The 24,955-nt window shown below is 47.5% G+C and overlaps 1 protein-coding gene across 2 annotated transcripts in view; it reads left to right on the top strand.

The window, feature by feature from the left end:
- Positions 1-24,955, top strand: part of LOC140202307 (muscle, skeletal receptor tyrosine-protein kinase-like) — a 37,383-nt gene that overhangs the window by 1,269 nt on the left and 11,159 nt on the right. For both annotated transcript variants that reach the window (XM_072267210.1, XM_072267209.1), the window contains exon 2: positions 24,185-24,529. In XM_072267210.1, coding sequence (XP_072123311.1) covers positions 24,185-24,529 — 345 coding nt within the window. The remainder of the gene's footprint in view (positions 1-24,184; positions 24,530-24,955) is intronic.

Below are 24,955 nucleotides of genomic sequence, written 5' to 3'. Positions count from 1 at the left end.
AGATAGAGTAGATGGCCACTAACTTTTTTTCCCCAGGGGAAGAAATGTCTGATACCACAGGGCATGTATTTAAGGTGAGGGGGGAAAGTTTAAAAGAGATAAGCGGGGCAAGTTTTATTTTTAAGCAGAGTGGTGGGTGTCTGGAATATCCTGCCAGGGTGGTGCAGGAGGCAGAATTGACAGTGACGTTTTTCTACAGGCACGTAAACAGTGAGGAATGGAGAGATATTCTATGTGCAGACAGATGAGATTAGATTAAACTGGAGTCGTGGTCAGCACAGACATGAGGTTTGGTGCTGGTCACGTTTGGGGAGGTTCACCCAGCTCTGGTGTTACTGGATGGGAGATGGACAAGACTCTGAGCTCCATTCCAACCTGACTTCAGTCTGGCCAAAACAGGGCCCAACTCAACACGTTATTTCCAAAATTAAACCCACATCTGCATCTGTAACCCCTCTGGCCCCCATACCTCTCCCCACTTCTGTGACTCCACTGGTTCCTACATCGGTTCTCGTCCCTATAATCCCCTCCAGCCCTACACCCCTCCATGCCTCTGTAACCCCCTCTAGTCCCTACACCCCTTTCTGACTCTGACCCCACTCCAATCCCTACACCCCTCCCCTTCTCTGTAACTTCTCCAGCCTCTATACCCCTTCCTGTTTCTGTTATCCCGACAACCCTCCCTGTCTTCGTAACACCATCCATCCTCTATTCCCTCCCAGTCTATGTGACCCCTCCAGCCTACACCCCTTCCCATCTCTGTAAACCCTTCTGTCTACTACACCCTCCCCATCACTGTAAAAACCTCTGTCCCTTACATCCATCCTTGTCTCTGTAAACCCCTCAGTCTACTACACCCTCCCCATCACTGTAAAAACCTCTGTCCCTTACATCCATCCTTGTCTCTGTAAACCCCTCAGTCTACTACACCCTCCCCATCACTGTAAAAACCTCTGTCCCTTACATCCATCCTTGTCTCTGTGATTCCCTCCAGTCCCTACACCCTTCCCGATCTCTGTAAACCCTTCTGGTCCCTCTGCCCCTCCTTGACTATGTGACCCCCCCCCCACCTCCAAGCACTACACCCCTCTCCATCTCTGCTATCCTCTCCAGCCCTTACACTCCTTCTCTTCTCCGTAAGCCCTCCAGCCATACACTCCTTCCCGTCTCTGTAACTGCCTTAGGCCCTGCACCCACCCCTTCTCTGTGACTCCCTCTGTCTCCTCCACCCCTCCCCATATCTGCGACACCCTCTGGCCCCTACACCCCTCCCCATCTCTGTGACCCCCTCTGGCACCTACACCCCTCCCCATCTCTGTGACCCCCTCTGGCACCTACACCCCTCCCCGTCTCTGTTATGCAGTGATATTCAATGTTAATTATTTTTGGAAGAGTTTAAAAATATCACAGTAATGAACCTTATTGTCATTCTGTGCGTGACAGGGTCAAAGGTATGCATGGCATGGAATTCACACAGTATTCTCAGTGTAAATGTTATTTATTGCACACATTGCGGACGAATGAATCAGGCTCTGACAGGTGGGGACAGAGTTCACGGAACGTGGGCACAAAGAGTTCGGGCTCAGCAGGGAGGCAGAGTTCAGCAGCTTGCTTAGTGAAGTGAATGACTGCTGCCTGACAACGTGGTAGCTTGAGAGATTGTGAAGACAGACAGCATGAGGAAGACTGACAGAATTACAGTCAGGTTCATTATCTCCAGCTTATCACGTGAAATATGCTGTTTACTGCAGCAATACAGGACAAAGATGAAATTACTGCAATTACAAACTAAATACATATACAGCACAAACGAAGTCATGTTCATGACTCATGGACCATTCAGAAATCTCATGGTGGAGGGGAAGGAGCTGTTCCTGGATCACCGATTCAGGGTCTTCACACTCCTGGACCTCCTCACTGATGGCAGTAAATTGAGATGTATTTATCACATGCAAATCAACACATGCGCCATTTGTTTTCACGACAAACACACCCAACGTTGTGCTAGGGGCAGATCAAAAGTGTTAACACACATTCTGCCTCCAACATAGCATGGCCACAACACAACACACAACAAAACAACAAGCTTGTGCATGTACATATTAAGAAAGAGGATGTGCAGTGGTTTCTGGAAAGTATTAAATTGGATAAGTCACCGGGACTGGGTGAGATGTACCCCAGGCTACTGTGGGAGGCGAGGGAGGAGATTGCTGAGCCTCTGCTGATAATCTTTGCATAATCAATGCAAAGAAGTTCCAGAGGATTAGAGGGTTCCGGAAGTTGTTCCATTATTCAAGAAAGGGAGTAGCGATAGCCCAGGAAATTGTAGACCAGTAAATCTTACTTCAGTAAGCTGATGGAGAAGATCCTGAGAGGCAGGATTTATGAATATTTGGAGAGGCAGAATATGATTAGGAATAGTCAGCGTGGCTTTGTGAAAGGCAGGTGATGCCTTATGAGCAAAGCATTTGCCAAGGTACCCCATGCAAGGCTTATTGAGAAAGTAAGGAGGCGTGGTATCCAAGGGGACATTGCTTTGTGGATCCAGAACTGGCTTGCCCACAGAAGGCAAAGAGTGATTATAGACAGGTCATATTCTGCATGGAGGTCGGTCATCAGTGGTGTGCCTCATGGATCTGTTCCGGGACCCCCTACTCTGTGATTTTTATAAGTGACCTGGATGAAGAAGTGGAGGGATGGGTTAGTAAATTTGCTGAAGACACAAAGATTGGAGGTGTTGTGGATAGTGTGGAGGACTGTCAGAGGTTACAGTGGGACATTGATAGGATGAAAAACTGGGCTGAGAAGTTAGCAAATGGAGTTCAACCCAAATATAGGTGGTTAATTTTGGTAGGTCAAATATGATGGCAGAATACGAGGGGTGATTGATAAGTTCATGGCCTAAGGTAGAAGGAGTCAATTTTAGAAAACCTAGCACACTTATTTTTCAACATAGTCCCCTCCTACATTTACAAACTTAGCCCAACGGTCATGGAGCATACGGATCTTGGACCTCCAGAAAGTGTCCACAGAGGGAGTGATTGATAAGTTTGTGGCCTAAGGTAGAAGGAGGTGAGTTATACAGCTCTCTCTATATGCACATGCAGATCAACTCTCTGAGTGATTATGCAGGAAGTTTGAAGTTAATAACTCATCAGTTAATAATGCATCAGGGATGATTGATAAGTACGTGGCCTAAGGTGGAAGGAGATGAATTATTAACTTTAAGCTTTCTGCATAATTACTCAAAGAGTTGACCTGCATGTTAATGGAATGAGAGCTGTTTAATTCATCCCCTTCCACCTTTGGCCACAAACTTATCAATCACCCATCTGTGGGCACTTTCCGGAGGTCCCAGATCCGTATGCTCCACGATTGCTGGACTAATGATAGGAGGGGACAATGCTGAAAAATAAATGTGCTGGGTTTTCTAAAATTGACTCCTTCTACCTTAGGCCAGGAACATATCAATCACCCCTCATATAGCATTAATTGTAAGATTCTTTTCAGTGTGGAGGATCAGAGGGATCTTGGGGTCTGAGTCCATAGCACACTCAAAGCTGCTATGCAGGTTGACCCTGTGGTTAAGAAAGCATATGGTGAATTGACCTTTGTCAATCGTGGGATTGATTGTAGGAGCTGAGAGGTAATGTTGCAGTTGTATAGGACCCTGCTCAGACCCCACTTGGAGTACTGTGCTCAGTTCTGGTCGCATCACTATAGGAAGGATGTGGAAACCATAGAAATATGCAGAGGAGATTTACAAGGATGCTGCCTGGATTGGGGAGCATGCCATAAGAGAATAGGTTGCATGAACTCAGCCTTTTTTCCTTGGGGCGACGGAGGACGAGAGGTAACCTGTTAGAGGTGTATAAGATGATGAGAGGAATTGATTGTGTGGATTGTCAGAGGCTTTTTCCCAAGGCTGAAATGGCTAGCACAAGAGGGCACAGTTTTAGATATATGGAAGTAGGTACAGAGGAGATATCAGGGGTAAGATTTTTATGCAGAGAGTGGTGAGTGCATGGAATGGCCTGCCAGCGATGATGGTGAAGGCAGATACGACAGGGTCTTTTAAGAAACTGCTGGACAAGTATATGGAGCTCAGAAAAATAGAGGGCTATGGGTAACCTTAGGTAATTTCTCAGGTAAGGACATGTCCGGCAGAGCTTTGTGGGCTGAAGGGCCTGCATTGTGCTGGAGGTTTTCTATGTTTCTAACAACAAAGCACGTCTAGTTCCTCCCTCCAACTCACCCAGCCAGGCCATCGTCTCCGTTCAGTGTTCAGTGCACTTGAACTCATTGACATCGGGCTTGCTACTTCCCCAATGAACTTAGGCCATTAAACCATAAGACATTTGAGCAGAATTAGGCCATTTGGCACATTGAGTCTGCTCTGTCATCTGATCACACCTGCTCCATTTCCCTCTCAACTCCATTCTCCCGCCTTCACGCCATAACCTTTCACACCCTGACTAATCATGAACCTATCAATCTTAGCTTTAAATGCACCCATTTACCTGGCCTCCACAGCCACTTGTGACAATGAGTTCCACTTATTCACTACCTTCTGGCTAAAGAAATTCCTTCTCATCTCTGTTCTAAATGGATGACCCTCTATTCTGAGGGTGTGTCTTCTGGTCTTAGACACTCCCACCACAGGAAACACCCTTTCCACATCCACTCTATCTAGGCCTTTCAACATTTGATAGGGTTCAGTGAGGTCACACACCTCTCATTCTGCTGAATTCCAGTGAGTACAGGCCCACAGCCTTCAATCGCTGCTCCTATGATAACCATTTCATTCCTGGAGTCATTCTTGTGAACCTCCTCTGAACCCTCTCCAATTTCAGCACATCCTTTCTTAGATAAGGGGCCCAAAACTGTTTACAACACTCCAAGTAATGCCTCACCAGTGCCTTATACAACCTCAGCATTATATCCTTGTTTGTATATTCTGGTCCTCTTGAAATTAATGTTAACATTGCATTTGCCTTCCTAACCACTGATTCAATCTACAAGTTAACCTTTAGGGAATCCTGCACAAGAACTCCGAAAATCCTTTGCACCTTGGATTTTTGGATTTTTGAATTTTCTCCCCATTTAGGAAATAGTCTATGCCTTTATTCCTTCTACTGAAGTACATGACCTTACAATTGTCGATACTGTATTCCATCTGCCACTTCTTTGCCCACCCCTCTAATCTGTCTAATTCCTTCTGCAGCCTCTTTTCTTTCTCAACATTACCTGCCCACCACCTATATTTGTATCATCCACCAACAGGGCTACAAAGCCATCAATTTCATCTTCCAAATTGTTGACATACAACATAAAAGGAAGCAGACATAACACCAACCCCTATGGAACACCATAAGTCACTGGCAGCCAATCTGAATAGGATCCATTTACTCCCACTCTTTGCCTCCTGACAATCAGCCAATACCCTATCCATGATGGTATTTTTCCTGTAATACCCTGGACTCTTATCTTGTTTAGCAGCTTCATGTGTGGCACCTTGTGATATGCCTTCAGAAAATTCAAGTATGCAGCATCCCATGAGTGTATCCCATGGATTTTGGGCTACTGATCGTGAAATTTCCCTATCACACACCATTTTAATTAATTGTCTATATTTTTATTTCAGTTCATAATTGAAGTCAATTAAAATTTTGCCCACTATGTTAGCTGAAAAGTTTTCTATCTTGTCCAGGCGTGCCTGGGCATGCTTAGGCAGAGCAGATGCTGCATGGCAGAACAGGTTTTAGAAAGGCTACAAAAGCATCATGCACACATCATTCTATGCATTGTGTTTACATGTCTATCGGTTTGCAATCACAATGAGTCCATTCACTATGTGCTTTCAGGAGTATTTGTGACAGCAAAATGTCACGCCAATGTTGCAACAACCACAATACTTAGTTATATTTGTGGCGAGTATACGATTAAATCTCAAAAACGAAACATGACTCCTTCTATTAAGAAAGTCTATGCGCTCTATTTTGGATGTAAAATCGGTGACCAAGCTGAAACCTGGATTCCTTACATTCGTTGCACAACATGCACTGTCGATCTTAGAGCTTGGCTCAGAGTGCAAAAGTATCATATGCCAGGATGCTACTTCTGTCTAACCAGTCTGGCTGAGTTCTCTGCTAAAAACAAGAAATCCATTGAATACCCCAAATTCCCTTCAACCATGAGACCTATGCTGCATGATGATAGTCTTCCAGTACCGAAGCCACTAGAGACATGGAATCCAGAGGAGGCAGATGAAGGTGCTATGATGCACAAGCCAGGAATAGAAAATGACACTGATATTGATACAGATTTTGAAGCCTTCATGTCATGTGAGCCTCATCTGATAACTCAATCTGAGTTAATGACCTGGTCAGAGTCTTGGATCTGTTGAATTCAAGACTGCAAGGATGGAATCTTTTGTCACTAGGCACAAAAATCTCTGTGAAGGATTTTGAAATTTGACACAGATGTTTCCCAGAATAACCAATGCTAAGATTAAGGAAGGCATTTTTGTTGCTTCACAAATCAAACAGGTGACTTGAAGAACTTCTAGTGTGACGGGAGAAAATCACAGTAATTTTGTTGAAAATTTTCTTGGCAACTGCAGAGTACCAAACTATGCGAAGCTGGTTGACAACATGCTTCAAGCACACAAAACCATAAAGTGCAAAATGTCACTGGGGACTCATTTTCTGTATTCCCAATTAGACTTCTTCCTTTCAAATCTTGGTGCTGTCAATGACGAGCATGGTGAAAGGTTTCACCAGGACATTGCATCATGGAGAAACAGTATCGAGGCAAAAGGAATCCATCATTGGTGGCTGATTATCATTGGAAGGCTCAGACACTGAGTAAAAACAAAAAAATCATTGACAAAACAATTTCAGCTTAGTTGAACTATTGCAAAACATCAACACTGCAATTAAATGCTTTACATTCAAAGAAAGTTGATTTCTTGTTTCTCCAAACTCATATGTGATGCTAGTAGCCTGAAATTCAAATTGTGTTCAGCTTCAAGCATGCTATCATAACCACAAAATACTTCTGAGGAAGCCGCACTTTCAAAAAGATTTGCTATCCAGTGTTCTTAAAAGATTGTTTCTAATGCCTTTGCAATCTCTTCAGCTACATCTTTTAGAATCCTGGTATGCGGTCCATCTGGTTCAGATGGCTCATCTAATTTCATACTTTTCAGTTTCCCAAGCACTCTCTCCCTAGTATAGCAACTGCACTCATGTTTGCCCTTTGATACTCTTGAACATCTGTCACACTACTAGTGTCTTCCACAGTGAAGACAGATGCAAAATACTTATTCAGTTTGTTCACCTTGTCTCCTGTTATTATCTCTCCAGCATTATTTTCCAGCAGTCAAATATTTACCCTCACATATCTTTTTCTCCCCATATATCTGAAAAACTTTTGGTATCATTTTTAATATTATTGGCCAGCTTACCTTCATATTTCATTATTTTCCCAATTATGGTTTTTATAGTTGCCCTCTGTTGATTTTTGAAAAGTTCTCAAACCTCTAACTTCTCACTGATTTTTGCTCTATTATATGCCCTCTCTTTTGCTTTTATATTGGCTTTGACTTCCCTTATCAGCCGCGGTTGTCAAGCCTTGAGAAGACTTCCTCTTCTTTGGGTTATACCTATACCAGAAACTCCAGTAATTTTTGCTTTGCCATGATCTCTGCTAATGTCCTCTTCCAGTCAGCTTTGGACAGCTAGCTCCTATCTCATGCCTCTGTAATTCCCTTTACTCCAATGTAACACTGATACATCTGACTTTAGCTTCCCCCTCTCAATTTACTGGGTGAATTCTATCATACTCTGATGACTGTTTCCTAAGTGCTCTTTTATCCAAAGTTCCCTAATCAAATCTGGTTTACTACACAACACCTAATCCAACACCCAATGAATCAGGGTCTTTTTACCTTTGTAGTTTCTTAATTCTTATAGGCATCCGTTAGTCTTGTGAGACAATGGATTTGCGCCTTGGAAGTTTTCTAGGGCGCAGGCTTGGGCAAGGTTGTATGGAAGACCAGCAGTTGCTCATGCTGCAAGCCTCCCCTCTCCACGCCACCGATGTTGTCCAAGGGAAGGACATTAGGACCCATACAGCTTGGCAATGGTGTCGTTGCAGAGCAATGTGTGGTTAAGTGCCTTGCTCAAGGACACACACGCTGCCTCAGCCAAGGCTCAAACTAGCGACCTTCAAATCACTAGACGAAAGTCTTAACCACTTGGCCATGCGCCAACACTTCTTAATTCTACCCATAAGGATTCTACATCTTCCAGTCCTATGTCACCTCTTTCTATAGATTTGATTTCATTTTTTACCTGCAGAGCCACTCCTCCTCCTCTGCCTACCTGCCTGTCCTTTCAATAGATTGTGTATTCAATAGTCAATAGACAATAGGTGCAGGAGTAGGCCATCCGGCCCTTTGAGCCAGCACCACCATTCACTGTGATCATGGCTGATCATCCACAATCAGTATCCATTTCCTGCCTTATCCCCATAACCTTTGATTCCGCTATCTTTAAGAGCTCTATCCATCTCTTTCTTGAAAGCATCCAGAGACTTGGCCTCCACAGCCTTCTGGGGCAGAGCATTCCATATATCCACCACTCTCTGGGTGAAAAAGTTTTTCCTCAACTCTGTTCTAAATGGCCTACCCCTTATTCTTAAACTATGGCCTCTGGTTCTGGACTACCCATCAGCGGGAACATGCTTCCTGCTTCCTGTGGAGGGGTGGGTTAGTGAGTGGAAGTGTTGATCAGCTGTATTGTTTGGGGCAAGTAATTGTTTTTGAGTCTGGTGGTCCTGGTGTGGATGCTACGTAGCCTCCTCCCTCATGGGAGTGGGACAACAGTCCATGCTCAGGGTGGATGGGATGATGTTTCTGGCCCTTTTCAGGCACCTTTCTGTATGGCAGGTAGGCAGGTGCCAGTGATGAAATCCATATAAAACCTAGTTATCTGCACAGTATACAATATATCACAGGCTGTAAACTTTGGTCAGAGTACAGTGTACAGTTCTAGTCACCCCATTACAGGAAGGATGGGGGCAACATGCACATAAAGCTAGAGGAACTTAACAAGTCAGGCAGTATTTATGGAAAACAATAAACAGGCAATGCTTCCAGCCAAGACACTTCATCAGGACTGGCAAGAAAAGGGATAGAAGCCATAATAAAAGCCTGGGGGAAAAGGAAGGAATACAGTCTGGCAAGATCCTTTCCAACTGGATGAAGGGTCTTGACCCAAAATGTTGACTGTATTCGGCTCTATAGAAGCTGCCTAACCTGTTCTGCTCCTCCAGCACTTTTTGTGCGCTGCCTAAGATTTCCAGCATCTACAGAACCTCTTAAGTTACAGAGAGAGTCTGAGGGTTTTGGAGAGGGTGCAGAAGAGGTTCACTGGGATGTTGCCTGGACTAAAGGGCAGGAGATGTAAGGTGAGGTTGAACCAGCTTGTCAGCTTGTGCTGTTTTCTCTGGAGGTTGAGGGAAGAGCTAATGGTAGTTTGTAAGATTATGAGAGGCACAGATAGAGTGGACAGAAATATCTACTACGAGAGGACACGTATTTAAGGTGAGAAGGGGTAAGGTAGAAGGAGATGTGCAGGGAAAGTTTTCTTTTACAAGGACAGTGGTAGGTGTCTGGAATGTACTGCCGGGGTGGTGGTGGAGGCGATAAGACAGGGGCTTTTAAGTGGCATTGAGACAGACATGTGAACTAGTGGGGAATGGAAGGATATGTAAACTAATTTGGCAGAGGCAAGGGAAATATGGCTGAGGATGGTATACAAATTGATGTAGCGTGTAGTGAGACTGTGAGAAAGGACAGGGAGTTCTTAGGGCAAAATTGCAGACAGTGGAATGGGTTCAAGTGTGTCTTTAAACAAAATAGTAGGCTCAGCAGTTTGAAAAAATGAGGGTAATGTAAAGGGGAAGCAGAATGCAGAGGAGAGGTTACAGAAGATTTATAGGAGAGATTTATGGTAGCTTACTGCTAAGCTCACTAGGGGAAATAAGTAAAAGGGAATAAATTTTAAAAAAAAACAGCAAGTTTAGACTGAGATAAGAATTTAACTTCCAACAGAATTGTAGCAAAATTGATAATGGTGACGAATGCTGGACTGAAGGTATTATACTTGAATGCACTCGGTAGACGGATCTTGTAGTGCAGTTAGAGGCTGGCAAGTATGACGTTATGGCATCACTGAAAGAAGCTCATAGCTGCACCCACTGGACAAGGGTACACGTTGTATTAAAAGGGTAGGCAGAGGGAGTGGTGTGTCTATATCGGTAAAAGTGAAATCAAATCCTCAGAAAGAAGTGATATGGCATCAGAAGTAGAATATTTGTGGGTAAAGTTATGAAATGACCCTGATGGGAGCTATATACAGACCTTGCTGCCTGACCTGCTGAGTTCCACCAAAATTTTGTGTGTGTTGCTCTAGGTCACCGGCATAGTCTCTGTGTAAACAAAGGGTGGGGCTGCTGATTTATCAAAGAATCATGTCCTGTGACGTGACAATACATAGATATCAAATGGCTGTTAAAGGGTGTAACAAAAAAATTGCTGGCTACACTCCAGTTTAAGGTGAAGGTCCAGTTCCACCTTTTGGGTGTGGGAAAAGGTTCTCTGGGATTGGACGGATGGTTCCCTGGGTTTGAGCTGGGGGCGTTTGTTGGGGGAGTGTTCCTCAGGGGCCCAAAGGTGTCTGTTTCTGCCCACTGTCCGGGTGGGATACGTACGAGGGACCTTGTCACATTCCACAGTGGGGGGGGGTGCTGCTGAATGAACTGGAAGGGGCAAGTGAGGGGTTGGGTCAGAGTATGGAGGAGTGAGGGAGGTATAGGAAGAGCTCGGGGGAAGTGGAGTAAGAGGGTTTAAGGAGGGGTCAGGGAGATGCAGAAGTAGGGTCAGAAGAGGGTATTGGACTGAAGCAACCAAGTGGGAAAATCTTACTGTCAATCTCACTGCAACACTTGTAAATAAAAACAGACACACCAAGACCCCCTGTAAATACAGACACACTCCCCGGGACCCCCTGTAAATACAGACACACTCCCCGGGACACCCTGTAAATACAGACATACTCCCCGGGACACCCTGTAAATACAGACACACTCCCCGGGACACCCTGTAAATACAGACACACTCCCCGGGACACCCTGTAAATATAGACGCACTCCCCGGGACACCCTGTAAAAACAGACACACCAAGACCCCCTGTAAATACAGACACACTCCCCTGGACCCCCTGTAAATACAGACACACTCCCCGGGACACCCTGTAAATACAGACACACTCCCCGGGACCCCCTGTAAATACAGACACACTCCCCGGGACACCCTGTAAATACAGACACACTCCCCTGGACCCCCTGTAAATACAGACACACTCCCCAGGACACCCTGTAAATACTGACACACCTACATGACCCTCCCCCCTGCAAATACAGACACGTTCCCTGGGACCCCCTGTAAATACTAACACACTCCCCGAAACCCTCCGTAAATACTGACACAGTCCAGGGACCCCCTATAAATAATCACACACTAACCGGGATCCTCTGTAAATACCAACACACTGCATGAGACTTCCTGTAAATACTGACACACTCCCTGGGACCCCCTGTAAATACAGGCATACTCCGTGGGACCCTGGTAAATAGTGACATGCTCGCTGACACCCCGGTAAATGCTGTCACGCTATGCGAGACATCCTGTAAATATGACACACTCCCCAGGGAACCCTGTAAATACCCACTCACTCCCCGGGACCACCTGTACATATCAACATGCTCCCTGGGAACCCCTGTGAATACCAATTCACTCCCCAGTACTATGTATATATCGATATGTTCCCCAGGAATGTTTGTGAATACTGACAGATTCCTCGGAACCCCCTGTAAATCCTAACATACTCCGTGAGGGTCCAACGGATTCCATGGGGCACCTGATAATTACCGACACATTCACTGGGACCTCCTGTAAGTGGAGACACACTCCATGTGACCCCCACTGTGAAAACTGCCACACACCTCCGAGACCCTCTGAAAATTCTGATACACTCCCCGAGACCCCCTGTAAATGCTAACACACTCCCTGAGATCCCCTGTAAATACTGACACACACCCCGAGACCCTCTGTAAGTACAGACACTCCCACTGAGAACACCTGTAAAAACAGACACACTCCTCCAGAGCCTGCGTAACTACTAACACATTTCCCGAGATCCCCTATAAATACCAACATACTGCCCAGCATCCTCTGTAAATACTGACACACTCCCTGAGATCCCCTGTAACTACCAACACACTTCCCGAGATCCCCTATAAATACCAACATACTGCCCAGCATCCTCTGTAAATACTGATACACCCCCTGGGACCTTCTGTAAATACTGCAACACTCCTCGAGATCCCCTGTAAATACCAACACACTCCACGAGACCCTGTAAATACTGACTTACTCCCCAAGACCCCTGTAAATAATGGCACACTTACCGGGTCCCCCTGTAAATACTGACACACTACCCAGGACCCACTGAAAATATGAAAATCACTCCCAGGAATCCCCTGTAAATACTGACACACTCCCTGAAACACCCTTGAAATACACTCCATGAGAACCCCTGTAAATACTGACACACTCCCCAAGACCCCTGTAACTACTAACACACTACACGGGACCCCCCGAAAATGTGAAACACACTACACAGGGTCCCCCTGTAAATACAACACACTCCCCAGGGTCCTCCTGTAAATACCAACTCACTCCCCAGTACAAGATCTATATTGACATGCTCCCCGGAAACCCCTGTACATACTGACAAATTCCTCGGAATCCCCTGTTAATCCTAACACACTCCATGAGGATCCAATATAATCACCAACAGATTCCGTAGGGCACCTTGTAATTACCAACACACTTACTCGAACCCCCTGTAAATGAAGACACACTCCATGTGGCCCCCACTGTGAATACTAACACACTCCCCGGGACCCTCTGTAAAGACCGATGCGCTCCCCGAGTTCTCCTGTAAATTCTGACACACTCTCTGAGATCCGCTGTAAATACTGACACACACCCCATGACCATCTGTAAATACAGGTACACTGAGACCTCCTGTTGATACTGCACGCTCCCCAGGATCCTCTGTAAATACAGACACACTCACTGAGACCACCTGTGAATAACAACATACTTCGCATGATCCTCTGTAAATACTGATACACTCCCTGAGACCCTCTATAAGTACAGACACACTCACCAAGACCACCTGTAAAACAGCAACACTCACAACACGTTGGAGGAACTTAGCAGGTCGGGTAGCATCCGTGGAAAAGATCGGTCAACGTTTCAGGACTGTAGAGGGAAGGGGCAGAGGCCCTATAAAGAAGGTGGGGGGAGGGTGGGAAGGAGAAGGCTGGTAGGTTCCAGGTGAAAAACCAGTAAGGGGAAAGATAAAGAGGTGGGGGAAGGGAAGCAGGGAGGGGATAGACAGGAAAGATGAAGAAGGAATAGGTGAAAGCACAATGGGTAGTAGAAGGAGGCGGAACCATGAGGGAGGTGATAGGCAGCTGGGGGAGGGGGCAGAGAGACATAGGGATAGGGGAAGGGAGGGGGAGGGAATTACTGGAAGTTGGAGAATTCTATGTTCATACCAAGGGGCTGGAGACTACCTAGACGGTATATGAGGTGTTGCTCCTCCAACCTGAGTTTAGCCTCATCATGGCAGTAGGGGAGGCCATGTATGGACATATCTGAATGGGAGTGGGACGCAGAGTTGAAGTGGGTGGCTACTGGGAGATCCTGTCTGTCTTGCGGACGGAGCGGAGGTGCTCGACGGGCCGGTCCCCCAACCTGCGTCGGGTTTCACCGATGTGGAGGAGGCCGCACCAGGAGCACCGGATGCAATAGATGACCCCAACAGACTCACAAGTGAAGTGTTGCCTCACCTGGAAGTACTGTTTGGGGTCCTGAATGGTGGCAAGAGAGGAGGTGTAGGGACAGGTGTAGCACTTGTGCTTACAGGGATAAGTGCCAGATGGGAGGTCCATGGGGAGGGACATGTGGACCAGGGAGTCGCAGAGGGACTGATCCCTGTGGAAGGTGGAGAGGGGTAGAGAGGGGAAGATGAGCTTAGTGATGGGGTCCTGTTGAAGGTGGCAGAAGTTGTGGAGGATAATGTGTTGGATCGGGAGGCTAGTGGGATGGTAGGTGAGGACAAGGGGAACTCTGTCCCTGTTGTGGTGGCGGGAGGATGGGGTGAGAGCCAAGGTGCGGGAAATGGAGGAGATACGGGTGAGGGCATCATTGATAACAGCAGAAGGGAAACCACGATCCTTAAAGAAAGAGGACATTCCAGATGTCCTGGAACGGAAAACCTCATCCTCGGAGCAGATGCGGCGGAGACGGAGGAACTGGGAATAGGGAATGGCAGTTTGAGTTTGTTGGGGTCATCTATTGCATCCGGTGCTCCTGGTGCGGCCTCCTCCACATCGGTGAAACCAGACGCAGATTGGGGGACCGCTTCGTCGAGCACCTCTGCTCCGTCCGCCACAACAGACAGGATCCCCCAGTAGCCACCCACTCCAACTCTGCTTCCCACTCCCATCCAGATATGTCCATACATGGCCTCCTCTACTGCCATGATGAGGCTAAACTCAGACTGGAGGAGCAACACCTCATATACCGTCTAGATAGTCTCCAACCCCTTGGTAAGAACATAGAATTCTCCAACTTCCGGTAATTCCCTCCCCCTCCCTTCCCCTATCCCTATGTCTCTGTGCCCCCTCCCCCAGCTGCCTACCTCCTCCCTCTTGGTTCCGCCTCCTTCTACCACCCATTGTGTTTTCCCCTATTCTTTCTTCACCTTTCCTGCCTATCACCTCCCTGCCTCCCTTCCCCCAGCCCTTTATCTTTCCCCTTACTGGTTTTTCACCTGGAACTTACCAGCCTTCTCCTTCCCACCCTCCCCCACCTTCTTTATAGGGCCTCTGCCCCTTCCCTCTACAGTCCTGACGGAGGGTTCCGGCCCGAAACGTCGACCGATGTTTTCCACGGATGCTGCCTGACCTGCTGAGTTCCTCTAGCATGTTGTGAGTGTTGTTTTGACCCCAGCAACTGCAGATTATTTTGTGTTTACCTGTAAGTACAGATTCACTCCCTGGGACACCCGTAAAGACACACACACACACACACACCGGGACACCCTGTATGTACTGACTCAATCCTCTTGGCCACCTGTAAATACTGATTCACCCACGTGACACCCCTGCAAATACAGACACACACCACGAGACCCCCTGTTAGACCATAAGATATAGGGAGCAGAATTAGGCCATCTGGCCCATCGAGTCTGCTCTGCTAATCCTATTTTCTATCTCCTCCTCAACCCCAGTTTCCAGCCTTCTCCCCATAATCTTTGATGGCATGTCCAATCAAGAACCTATCAATCTCTGCCTTAATACACCCAACGACCTGGCCTCCACAGCTGCCCGTGGCAACAAATCCCACAATTTCACCCCCTTTGGCTAAAGACATTTCTCCACATCTCTGTTTAGAAAGGGCGCCCGTCTATCCTGAGGCTGTGCCCTCTTGTCCTACACCCTCCCACCATGGGAAACATCCTTTGCACGTCTACTCTGACTAGACTTTTGAACATTCAAAAGGGTTCAACAAGATCCCCCCTCATCCTTCAGAATTCCAGCGAGTGCAGACCTGGAGCCATCAAACGTACCTCGTATGACAACCCTTTCATTCCTGGAATCATCTTTGTTTCCAATGTCAGCACATCTTTTCCAAGATGAGGGGCCCAAAACTGTTCACAATACTCAAAGTGAGGCCTGACCAATGTCATATAAAGCCTCACCATCACATCCTTGCTCTTGTATTCTTGAAATGAATGCTAACTTGGCATTTGCCTTCCTCTCCACCAACTCAACTTGCAAGTTAACTTTCAGGGTGTTCTACACAAAGACTCCCAAGCCCCTCTCAGATGTCTTGATTTTCTCCTGGTTTAGAAAGTAGTCCGCACATTTATTTCTACTACCAAAGTTCATGACCATACATTTTCTGACATTGTATTTCATTTGCCACTTTCTTGCCCATTCTCCTAATCTGTCCAAGTCCTTCTGCATTCTACCTGTTTCCTCAACACTACCTGCCCCTCCACCAATCTTCATATCATCTGCAAACTTGGCAACAAAGCCATCTACTTCATCATCTAAATCATTTATATACAGCATAACACCCAACTCCGACCCCTGCGGAACACCACTAGTCACTGGCAGCCAACAAGAAAAGGATCCTTTTACTCCCATTTGCTGCCTCCTACCAATCAGCTAATGCTCTGACCATGTTAGTCACTTTCCTGTAATACCATGGGCTCTTAACTTGGTAAGCAGCCTCATGTGTGGCACCTTGTCAAAGGTCTTCTGAAAGTCCAAATATACAACATCCACTGCATCCCCTTTATCTATCCTACTTGTAACCTCCTCAAAGAATTCCAACAGGTTCATCAGGCAGGATTTTCCCTGAAGGAAGTCATGCTGACTTTGTACTAACTTGTCCTGCGTCACCAAGTACTCCACCACCTCATCCTTAACAATTGGCTGTAACATCTTCCCAACCACTGAGATCAGGCTGACTGGTCTATAATTTCCTTTCCACTGCCTTTCTCCTTTCTTAAAGAGTGGAGTAACATTTGTAATTTTCCAGTTGTCTGGCACCATGCCAGAATCCAATGATTTTTTTCATTTCTAAATCCCACCCACAATCTCTAACGCTACTTCCTTCAGAACCCTCGGGTGCAGTTCCTCTGGTCTGGGTGACTTATGTACCTTTAGGTCTTTCAGCTTTTGGAGCACTTTCTCTCTTGTAACTGTACCCACTTCTCTTCCTTTACACACTACATCAGGCATATTCCACAGTAAAGACTGATGCAAAATACTCATTTAGTTCAGCAGCTATCTTCTTGTCCCCCATTATTATTTCTCTTGCCTCATTCTCTAGTGGTCCAAAATCCACTCATTTCTCTCATATTTTTAACATACTTGAAAAAACTTTTAATATCCACTTTGGTGTTATTTGCTAGCTTGTTTTCATATTTCATTTTTTCCTTGTAATGATTTTTTTAGCTGCTCTCTGTAGGTTTTTAAAAACTTTCCAATCATCTATCTTTCTCACTAATTTTTGCTTTGTTGTATGACCTTTCTTTTACTTTTACAATAGTTATGACTTCCCTTGTCAGCCATGGTTGTACAATTTTACCATTTGAGTATTTCTTCATTGTTAGAATACACATGTCCTGCACCTTCCTCATTTTTCCCAGAAACACACACCATTGCTGCTCTGCTGACATCCCTGCCAGCAGCTCCTTCCAATTTACTTTGGCCAAATCCTCTCTCATACCACTGTAATTTCCCTTACTCCACTGAAATACTGCTATATCAGACTTTACTTTCTCTCTATCAAATTTCAAGTTGAACACAATCAATTGGTGATCACTGGTTCCTAAGGGTTCTTTTACCTTCAGCTCCCTAGTTGCCTCCGGTTCACTAGATAACACGCAATCCAATGTAGTTCATCCCCTAGTAGGCTCATACTATCAATACTGACACACTCCCCATGACCATCTGTAAATACTGACACACCTACGTGACCCCCTGTAAATACTGACAGACTCCCTGCGATCCCCTGTAAATACAGATAATCTCAGATGATGCCCTATAAATATCGACAGACTCCCTGCAATCCCCCTGTAAATACTGACACACTTTGCAAGACCCTCTGAAAGTACAGACACACTCACTTGGAGCACCTGAAAAAACAGACACACTCCACAGGGCAACACCCACCCCACCCCGGTAAATACTAACACATTCCACAGAATACTTTGTAAATACTAACTCACTCTCCGAGACCCCCTGTTAATACTGCACACTCTCCGGGACCCTCTGTAAGTAGAAACACGCTCCCTGTGGCCATCTGTAAATACAGAAACACTCCCCGGGACCCTGTAAATACCGACGCACTCCCTGGGATCCTCTGTAAATCCTGACACACTCCCCAGGATCACCTGTAAATACTGAGACACTCCCCCGGACACCTGTAAATACAGACACACTCCCCGGGACCCTCTGTAAATACAGACACACTCCCCGGGACCGTCTGTAAATACAGACACACTCCCCGGGACCCCTGTAAATACCGACACACTCCCTGGGATCCCCTGTAAATACAGACACACTCCCGGGACCCCTGTAAATACCAGCACACTCCCCGGGATCCCCTGTAAATACTGACACACTCCCCGGGATCCCCTGTAAATACTGACACACTCCCCGGGATCCCCTGTAAATACTGACACACTCCCCGGGACCCCCTGTAAGTACTGACACACTCTCCGGGACCCCCTGTAAATACTGACACACTCCCCGGGATCCCCTGTAAATACTGACACACTCCCCGGGATCCCCTGTAAATACTGACACACTCCCCGGGACCCCCTGTAAGTACTGACACACTCTCCGGGACCCCCTGTAAATACAGACACACTCCCCGGGACCCCCTGTAAATACAGAAACACTCCCTGGGATTCCTGTAAATACCGACGCACTCCCTGGGATCCTCTGTAAATCCTGACACACTCCCCAGGATCACCTGTAAATACTGAGACACTCCCCCGGACACCTGTAAATACAGACACACTCCCCGGGACCCTCTGTAAATACAGACACACTCCCCGGGACCCCCTGTAAATACAGAAACACTCCCTGGGACTCCTGTAAATACCGACGCACTCCCTGGGATCCTCTGTAAATCCTGACACACTCCCCAGGATCACCTGTAAATACTGAGACACTCCCCCGGACACCTGTAAATACAGACACACTCCCCGGGACCCTCTGTAAATACAGACACACTCCCCAAGACCCCTGTAAATACAGACACACTCCCCGGGACCCTCTGTAAATACAGACACACTCCCCGGGACCCCCCTGTAAATACAGACACACTCCCCGGGACCCTGTAAATACAGACACACTCCCCGGGACCCCCTGTAAATACAGACAAACTCCCCGGGACCCCTGTAAATACCGACACACTCCACGGAATCACCTGTAAATACAGACACACTCCCCAAAACCCTCTGTAGATACAGACACACTCCCCGGGACCCTCTGTAAATACAGACACACTCCACGAGACTCCTTGTAAATACAGGCACACTCCCCAAGACCCCTGTAAATACAGACACACTCCTCGGTACCCTCCTTAAATCATAGTCATCGTTATACTTTATTAATCCTGAGGGAGACTGGTTTTCATTACAGTTGCTCCATAAATAATAAGTAGTAATAGAACCATAAATAGTTAAATAGTAATATGTAAATTATGCCAGTAAATTACAAAATCAGTCCAGGACCAGCCTATTGGCTCAGGGTGTCTGACCCTCCAAGGGAGGAGTTGTAAAGTTTGAAGGCCACAGGCAGGAATGACTTCCTATGACGCTCAGTGTTGCATCTCGGTGGAATGAGTCTCTGGCTGAATGTACTCCTGTGCCCAGCCAGTACATTATGTAGTGGATGGGAGACATTGACCAAGATGGCATGCAACTTAGACAGCATCACCATCAAACAGGAAACACACTCCCTGGGACTCCCTGTAAATACAGACATACTCCCCGAGACCTCCAGTAAATATCGATACCTTCCCCAGGAACCCCAGTAAATACCGACACAGTCCCCAAGATCCCCTGTAGATACTGACACACTCCCCGGGAACGCTGGTAAAAACTGACACCCTTCCTGAGACCTCTTGTAAATATCAACATTCTCCTCTGTAAATACTGGCACGTCCCCGTAGACACTAATGCACTCACTGAGGACCCACAGTAAATACAAATAGGCTCCATGTGACCACCCAGTAAATACTGCACACTCCCTGGGACCCCTGTGTAAATACAGACATGCTACTCGGGACCACTTGTAAATATTAACACACTCCCGGATCCTCTATAAATACAGACACACTTGGCAAGATACGTATAAATACTCCCCATGTAAAATACCGAATACTCCCTGGGACTCCTGTAATACACACACTCCCCAGGACCATTGCAAGTACTAACACATTCCACAGGACTCGGTGGAAATTCTTCAGGGACACCCCCTGTCAATGCCCGCTGTGGTTTGTTATGTTTATTTCTGCGGTTAGAGAATTAACTGGATGGACGTCACTGTGATGCATTGATTACTGTTTGGGGTTTAGGACTTTCATGGAGAGGAAAATTTCATTTGGGCTCTGGGTTGTTTGAAGGATCTTTGTGTTTTTCTCTCTCTCTGTCCTCAGACACTGCCTGACACGGTGACTATTTCCAGCAATCTTCTGTATTTCTCTGACACTTCCGGTATCTGAGGGGGTTTGTTTGAAATGGGGGAATGTTGTTTCCGACATTTCCAGGGGACTCTCCCCCTTTCACTTCATGTTTCTTACAGGAAGGGAGGAACCCACGAATTATGCCTGGTTCTCTCCCAGCCCAGAACTTCCCCCAGCGCAGCCAACATAATCATTTTCACATTGTCTGGGTGATGTTGGAATCTGCAGTGGTTCCTGCACTGTCAGATGTCTGTAGTGGCTCAGTTGTCATGAAGCAGTACTAGAAAAGCCCTTCGAGGCCACAGATTCTCTACGGACCATCAGCCACCCTTTCCCACCCACGCCATCTTCTTCCCCCACTCCCCTGTCCGGCCACATGGAATCGGAATCAGAACTAGTTTCATTATCACCAATGTAGGTCATGAAATTCATTGTTTAGCAGTAACAGTGTGTGATTTAAAAATTACTATAGGTTACAAGAAGTACAGAAAGATTGCACAGAAGGACATTGAGGTGGTGTTCATTGATTCACGGACCACTCAGATAGCAGAGAGGAAGAAGCTGTTCTTGAAACATAGTGTGTGGGCCTTTGGGTTCCTGTCCCTCCTCCCTGATGCAGTAATGACAAGAGAGCATGTCCCTGGATGTGAGAGTCCTTGGTGATGGATGCCCACCTTCTTGAAGCATTGCTTTTTGGAGACCATAACGCCCAACCACAAGCCACAAGTTATGGGAGTTTGTAGATAAGAAAGGTGGTTGTATAAGCTTAAGAAGTTGCAAAAGGCCTGGACCATTGGCAAATGGAATTTCATCCAGACAAATCTCAGGTAATCACACTTGGGCATTGTTTGAAGTTCTGGTTGCCCCATCACAGGAAGGCTGTGGGGGTTTTGGAGAGTGTGGAAGAGGTTCACCAGAATATTGCCTGGATTAGAGGGCTTGAGCTTTCAGGAAAGGTTGGACAATCTTGCGTTGCTTTCTCTGGGGAGGCAGTTGCTGAGGGGAGACGTGAAAGAGGTTTTATAAAGTCATGAGATAGGGTGTAGATAGGGAGAATCAGAACATCGGCATTGGCAGTCAGAACTTTCTCCCCAGTGCAGTAAAGTCAAAACTCAAAATCCACACTGTTAAGGTTAGAGAGGGAGTGTGCAAAGGCGACATAAGAGGGAAGGTTTTTTTTAGAACAGAGAGCCTGGACTGGGTTACCAGGGGTAGTAGTGACATTAGGCAGTCTTGTGAAGCGTAAGGGATTTCTTTTATGTTGATATAGGAATATGATGGGCAATGGAGGTTAATGGATGATATGCAGGAGGAGAGATATCACAATCAGTCCATCATCGTAGGCTGATGTCCTGTCCAATGCTGGACTATTCTATAATCCACGTCCCTCAGTTTTGGAGGCCACGATACCCACAGTAAATAGGCGGGACCTTAGGGGCATTGATGTGCAGAGTGACCCTGGCTTGCAAGTCCACAGCCCCCTGAATGTGGAGACACAGACGGAAGGGCAGTGAAGAACACGCCTGGTAAACTTGTCTTCACAGGTCCAGGTAGGATATCACATGGCAGCTGCTCCAAACTCTGGTCAGGCCACACTCGGAGTACCGTGCATTGCTCTGGTCACCACCCTGCAAGAGGGGTATGGTATCCACAGAGAGGCTGCAGAAGGAATTCCCCAGGATGCTGTCTGGAATGGAGGGCTGTGGTTAAAAGGAAAGGTTGGGTAGGCTGGGGTTGCTGTCACCGGAACGAAGGAGGCTGAGGAGTGACATTGTGGGAGTTGATAACATTATGATTAACATAAGGCCACAATCCTTTCTTCGGGTAGGGGAGTCTAAACCTAACAAGGCGAGAGGAGAGAGATTTATCGGGGATGTAAGAAACAACTGTCACCCAGAGGATGGTCCGTATGTGAATGAGCTTCCAGAGGAAGTGTGGCAGGTACTTTAACAACGTTTAAAAGACACTTAGACTGGTACGTGGATGGGAAAGATTTAGAGAGATTTGGACCAAATGCAGGCAGGTGGAATGAACACTTACAAAATGGTGGAGGAACTCAGCAGGTCAGGCAGCTTCTCTGGAGAGGAATAAAGAGCTGATTTTAGGACTGGAAAAGAAAGGAGAAGAATCTGGAATAAGAAGGTGCAGGGAAAGGAAAAGGAGGAGTAAAAGCTAAAAGGTGATAGGTGAGGCCAGGTGATTGGGGAAGGGAGGATGAAGTAGGAAGCTGGGAGGTGATGGGTGGAATGTGACTGATGTGGATTGGCATTCAGGTTAGAATGGATGAGATGGGCCAATGGGCCTGCTTCTATGCTGCACGCTGGAGGGAACCAGAGCACCCAGGAGAAAGCCACGTGGTGACAGGGAGAGCATACTTACTCCACACTGGCGTCTCCACAGGTCAGGGTCACACCCGGGTCCCTGGGGGCCACAAGGCAGCAGCATGGCTGGCTGCACTGCTGGGACACTCAGGGTTAACAGTCCCCCCAATGACAGTGAATGTGGGCGCAGTGCAGTCCCCTCATACCCTCAGCACTGTGCCCAACCAGTAGGGAGCCTGTGGGATTGGATAGCGGAGCAGGCTGGTCCTCGAGGAAATGGGAGGGCAGGGAAGAGAGACAGAGGAACAGACATTGAGGACGGAGAACAGAGAATGTTGAAGAGTGAGGGAGGGTGAACGGGGCTGAGAGGAGGGAATGCTGTACTCCGGTAATTGGCACTCTCCACTCCCCTCTGTGTCCACCCCCTGGTGGTAAGACAGTATGGTAAGGGGTGAGGGAGTGTTAAGACATGGAGAGGTCAGTGAGATGAAATGGAGGGGAGCTGTATCTTGATTGCTGTCCTGATCTCTGATTCTCCCACCCTACCTCCCGCTCTCCCCACCCTGCACTGTCTCCAGTTCCTGCAGGTGAGGAAGGAGTACAGTGAGGTGAGGATGAGTGCCATATCTCAGGTAGGCACCCCAGTCTCTGAGAATACCCCCTATTCTTGGTCTCTGCCCCTGTAGGTGAGGAGCGAGTACAGTGAGGTGAGGGGGAGGGCGAGGGCGAGTGCCGTAGCTTAGGTAGGCGACCCATTCTCTGAGAATACCCCCTATTCTTGGTCTCTGCCCCTGTACGTGAGGAAGGAGTACAGTGAGGGTTGGGTGAGGACGAGGGCGAGTGCCGTATCTTAGATAGGCGACCCATTCTCTGAGAATACCCCCTAATCTTGGTCTCTGCCCCTGTAGGTGAGGAGGGAGTACAGTGAGGGGAGGGGGAGGGCGAGGGCGAGTGCCGTAGCTTAGGTAGGCGACCCATTCTCTGAGAATACCCCCTATTCTTGGTCTCTGCCCCTGTACGTGAGGAAGGAGTACAGTGAGGGTTGGGTGAGGACGAGGGCGAGTGCCGTATCTTAGATAGGCGACCCATTCTCTGAGAATACCCCCTAATCTTGGTCTCTGCCCCTGTAGGTGAGGAGGGAGTACAGTGAGGGGAGGGTGAGGACGAAGGCGAGTGCCGTATCTTAGGTAGGCGACCCATTCTCTGAGAATACCCCCTATTCTTGGTCTCTGCCCCTGTAGGTGAGGAGGGAGTACAGTGAGGGGAGGGTGAGGACGAGGGCGAGTGCCATATCTTAGGTAGGCGACCCGTTCTCTGAGAATACCCACTAATCTTGGTCTCTGCCCCTGTAGGTGGGAAGGGAGGCTGAGGTGTTAATGGCTCTGGTGTCCCAGATCTGACCTCTCTACCTCCACCCCCACCCCTCTGTCTCCCTACTCTGCAGGTGGGTGGGCGGCTGCTGAACCGGCTTCAGTGAACCGCACACTGTTCGGGATGGCCGGCAGCTCACTGGATTTTGGCTCCGTCTACGACCTGGGCGTCTGGCAGGACCTCCACAGCGTCACCCTGAAGGTGACCCGTGCGACCACCCTCCGCGTCTTCCAGTACGTCTTCTCCGGCCGCGGGATGATCCCCACCACCCCCTATAAGGACCGGGTGAAGTTCGACCTAGATTCCGGCTCGCTGCAGCTGCTGAACTTCACGGCCTGGGACACCGGGGAGTACAGCATTATTCTCATCGCCAGTAGTGGCACTGAACGCATCGTGCTCATCCGCGTCCTCCTCTACGGTGAGTTTGGATCGCATTACGTGGTTCACTCCGCTGTCCCTCTATCCCGGGCGGCCCCTGTAACACAGCCCTCACCTTTCCGGAGGCCGAGGTTCACCAGATGCTACCCGGATGGGAGGGCATGACCTATCGGGGGATGTTGGCCAAACTTGGGTTGTTTCCGCTGGAGCGGCGGAGGCTGAAGGAAAATACGACAAGATAAGATCAGATTTTTTTCCCCAGGGCAGAAATGCGTAATGCTCATGGGCATAGATCTCAGGTGAGAGGGGTAACGTTTTAAACAAATGTTAGGAGTAGGTTTTGTGCAGAAGGAGTCTGAGGTACCTGGACTATTCTAACAGGGGTGGTATTGGAGGCAGATAACCGCATTTGGAAGATGAAGTACTCCTTCCCCCACAGATATTGTGAGAGTTAGGATTGTTCATC

This window comes from Mobula birostris, chromosome 8, assembly GCF_030028105.1.
Source record: "Mobula birostris isolate sMobBir1 chromosome 8, sMobBir1.hap1, whole genome shotgun sequence".
Classification (NCBI taxonomy): Eukaryota; Metazoa; Chordata; class Chondrichthyes; order Myliobatiformes; family Myliobatidae; genus Mobula; species Mobula birostris.
The sequence above is the reverse complement of the archived record's forward strand: the minus strand, read 5'-3'. Positions and strand labels throughout refer to the sequence as shown.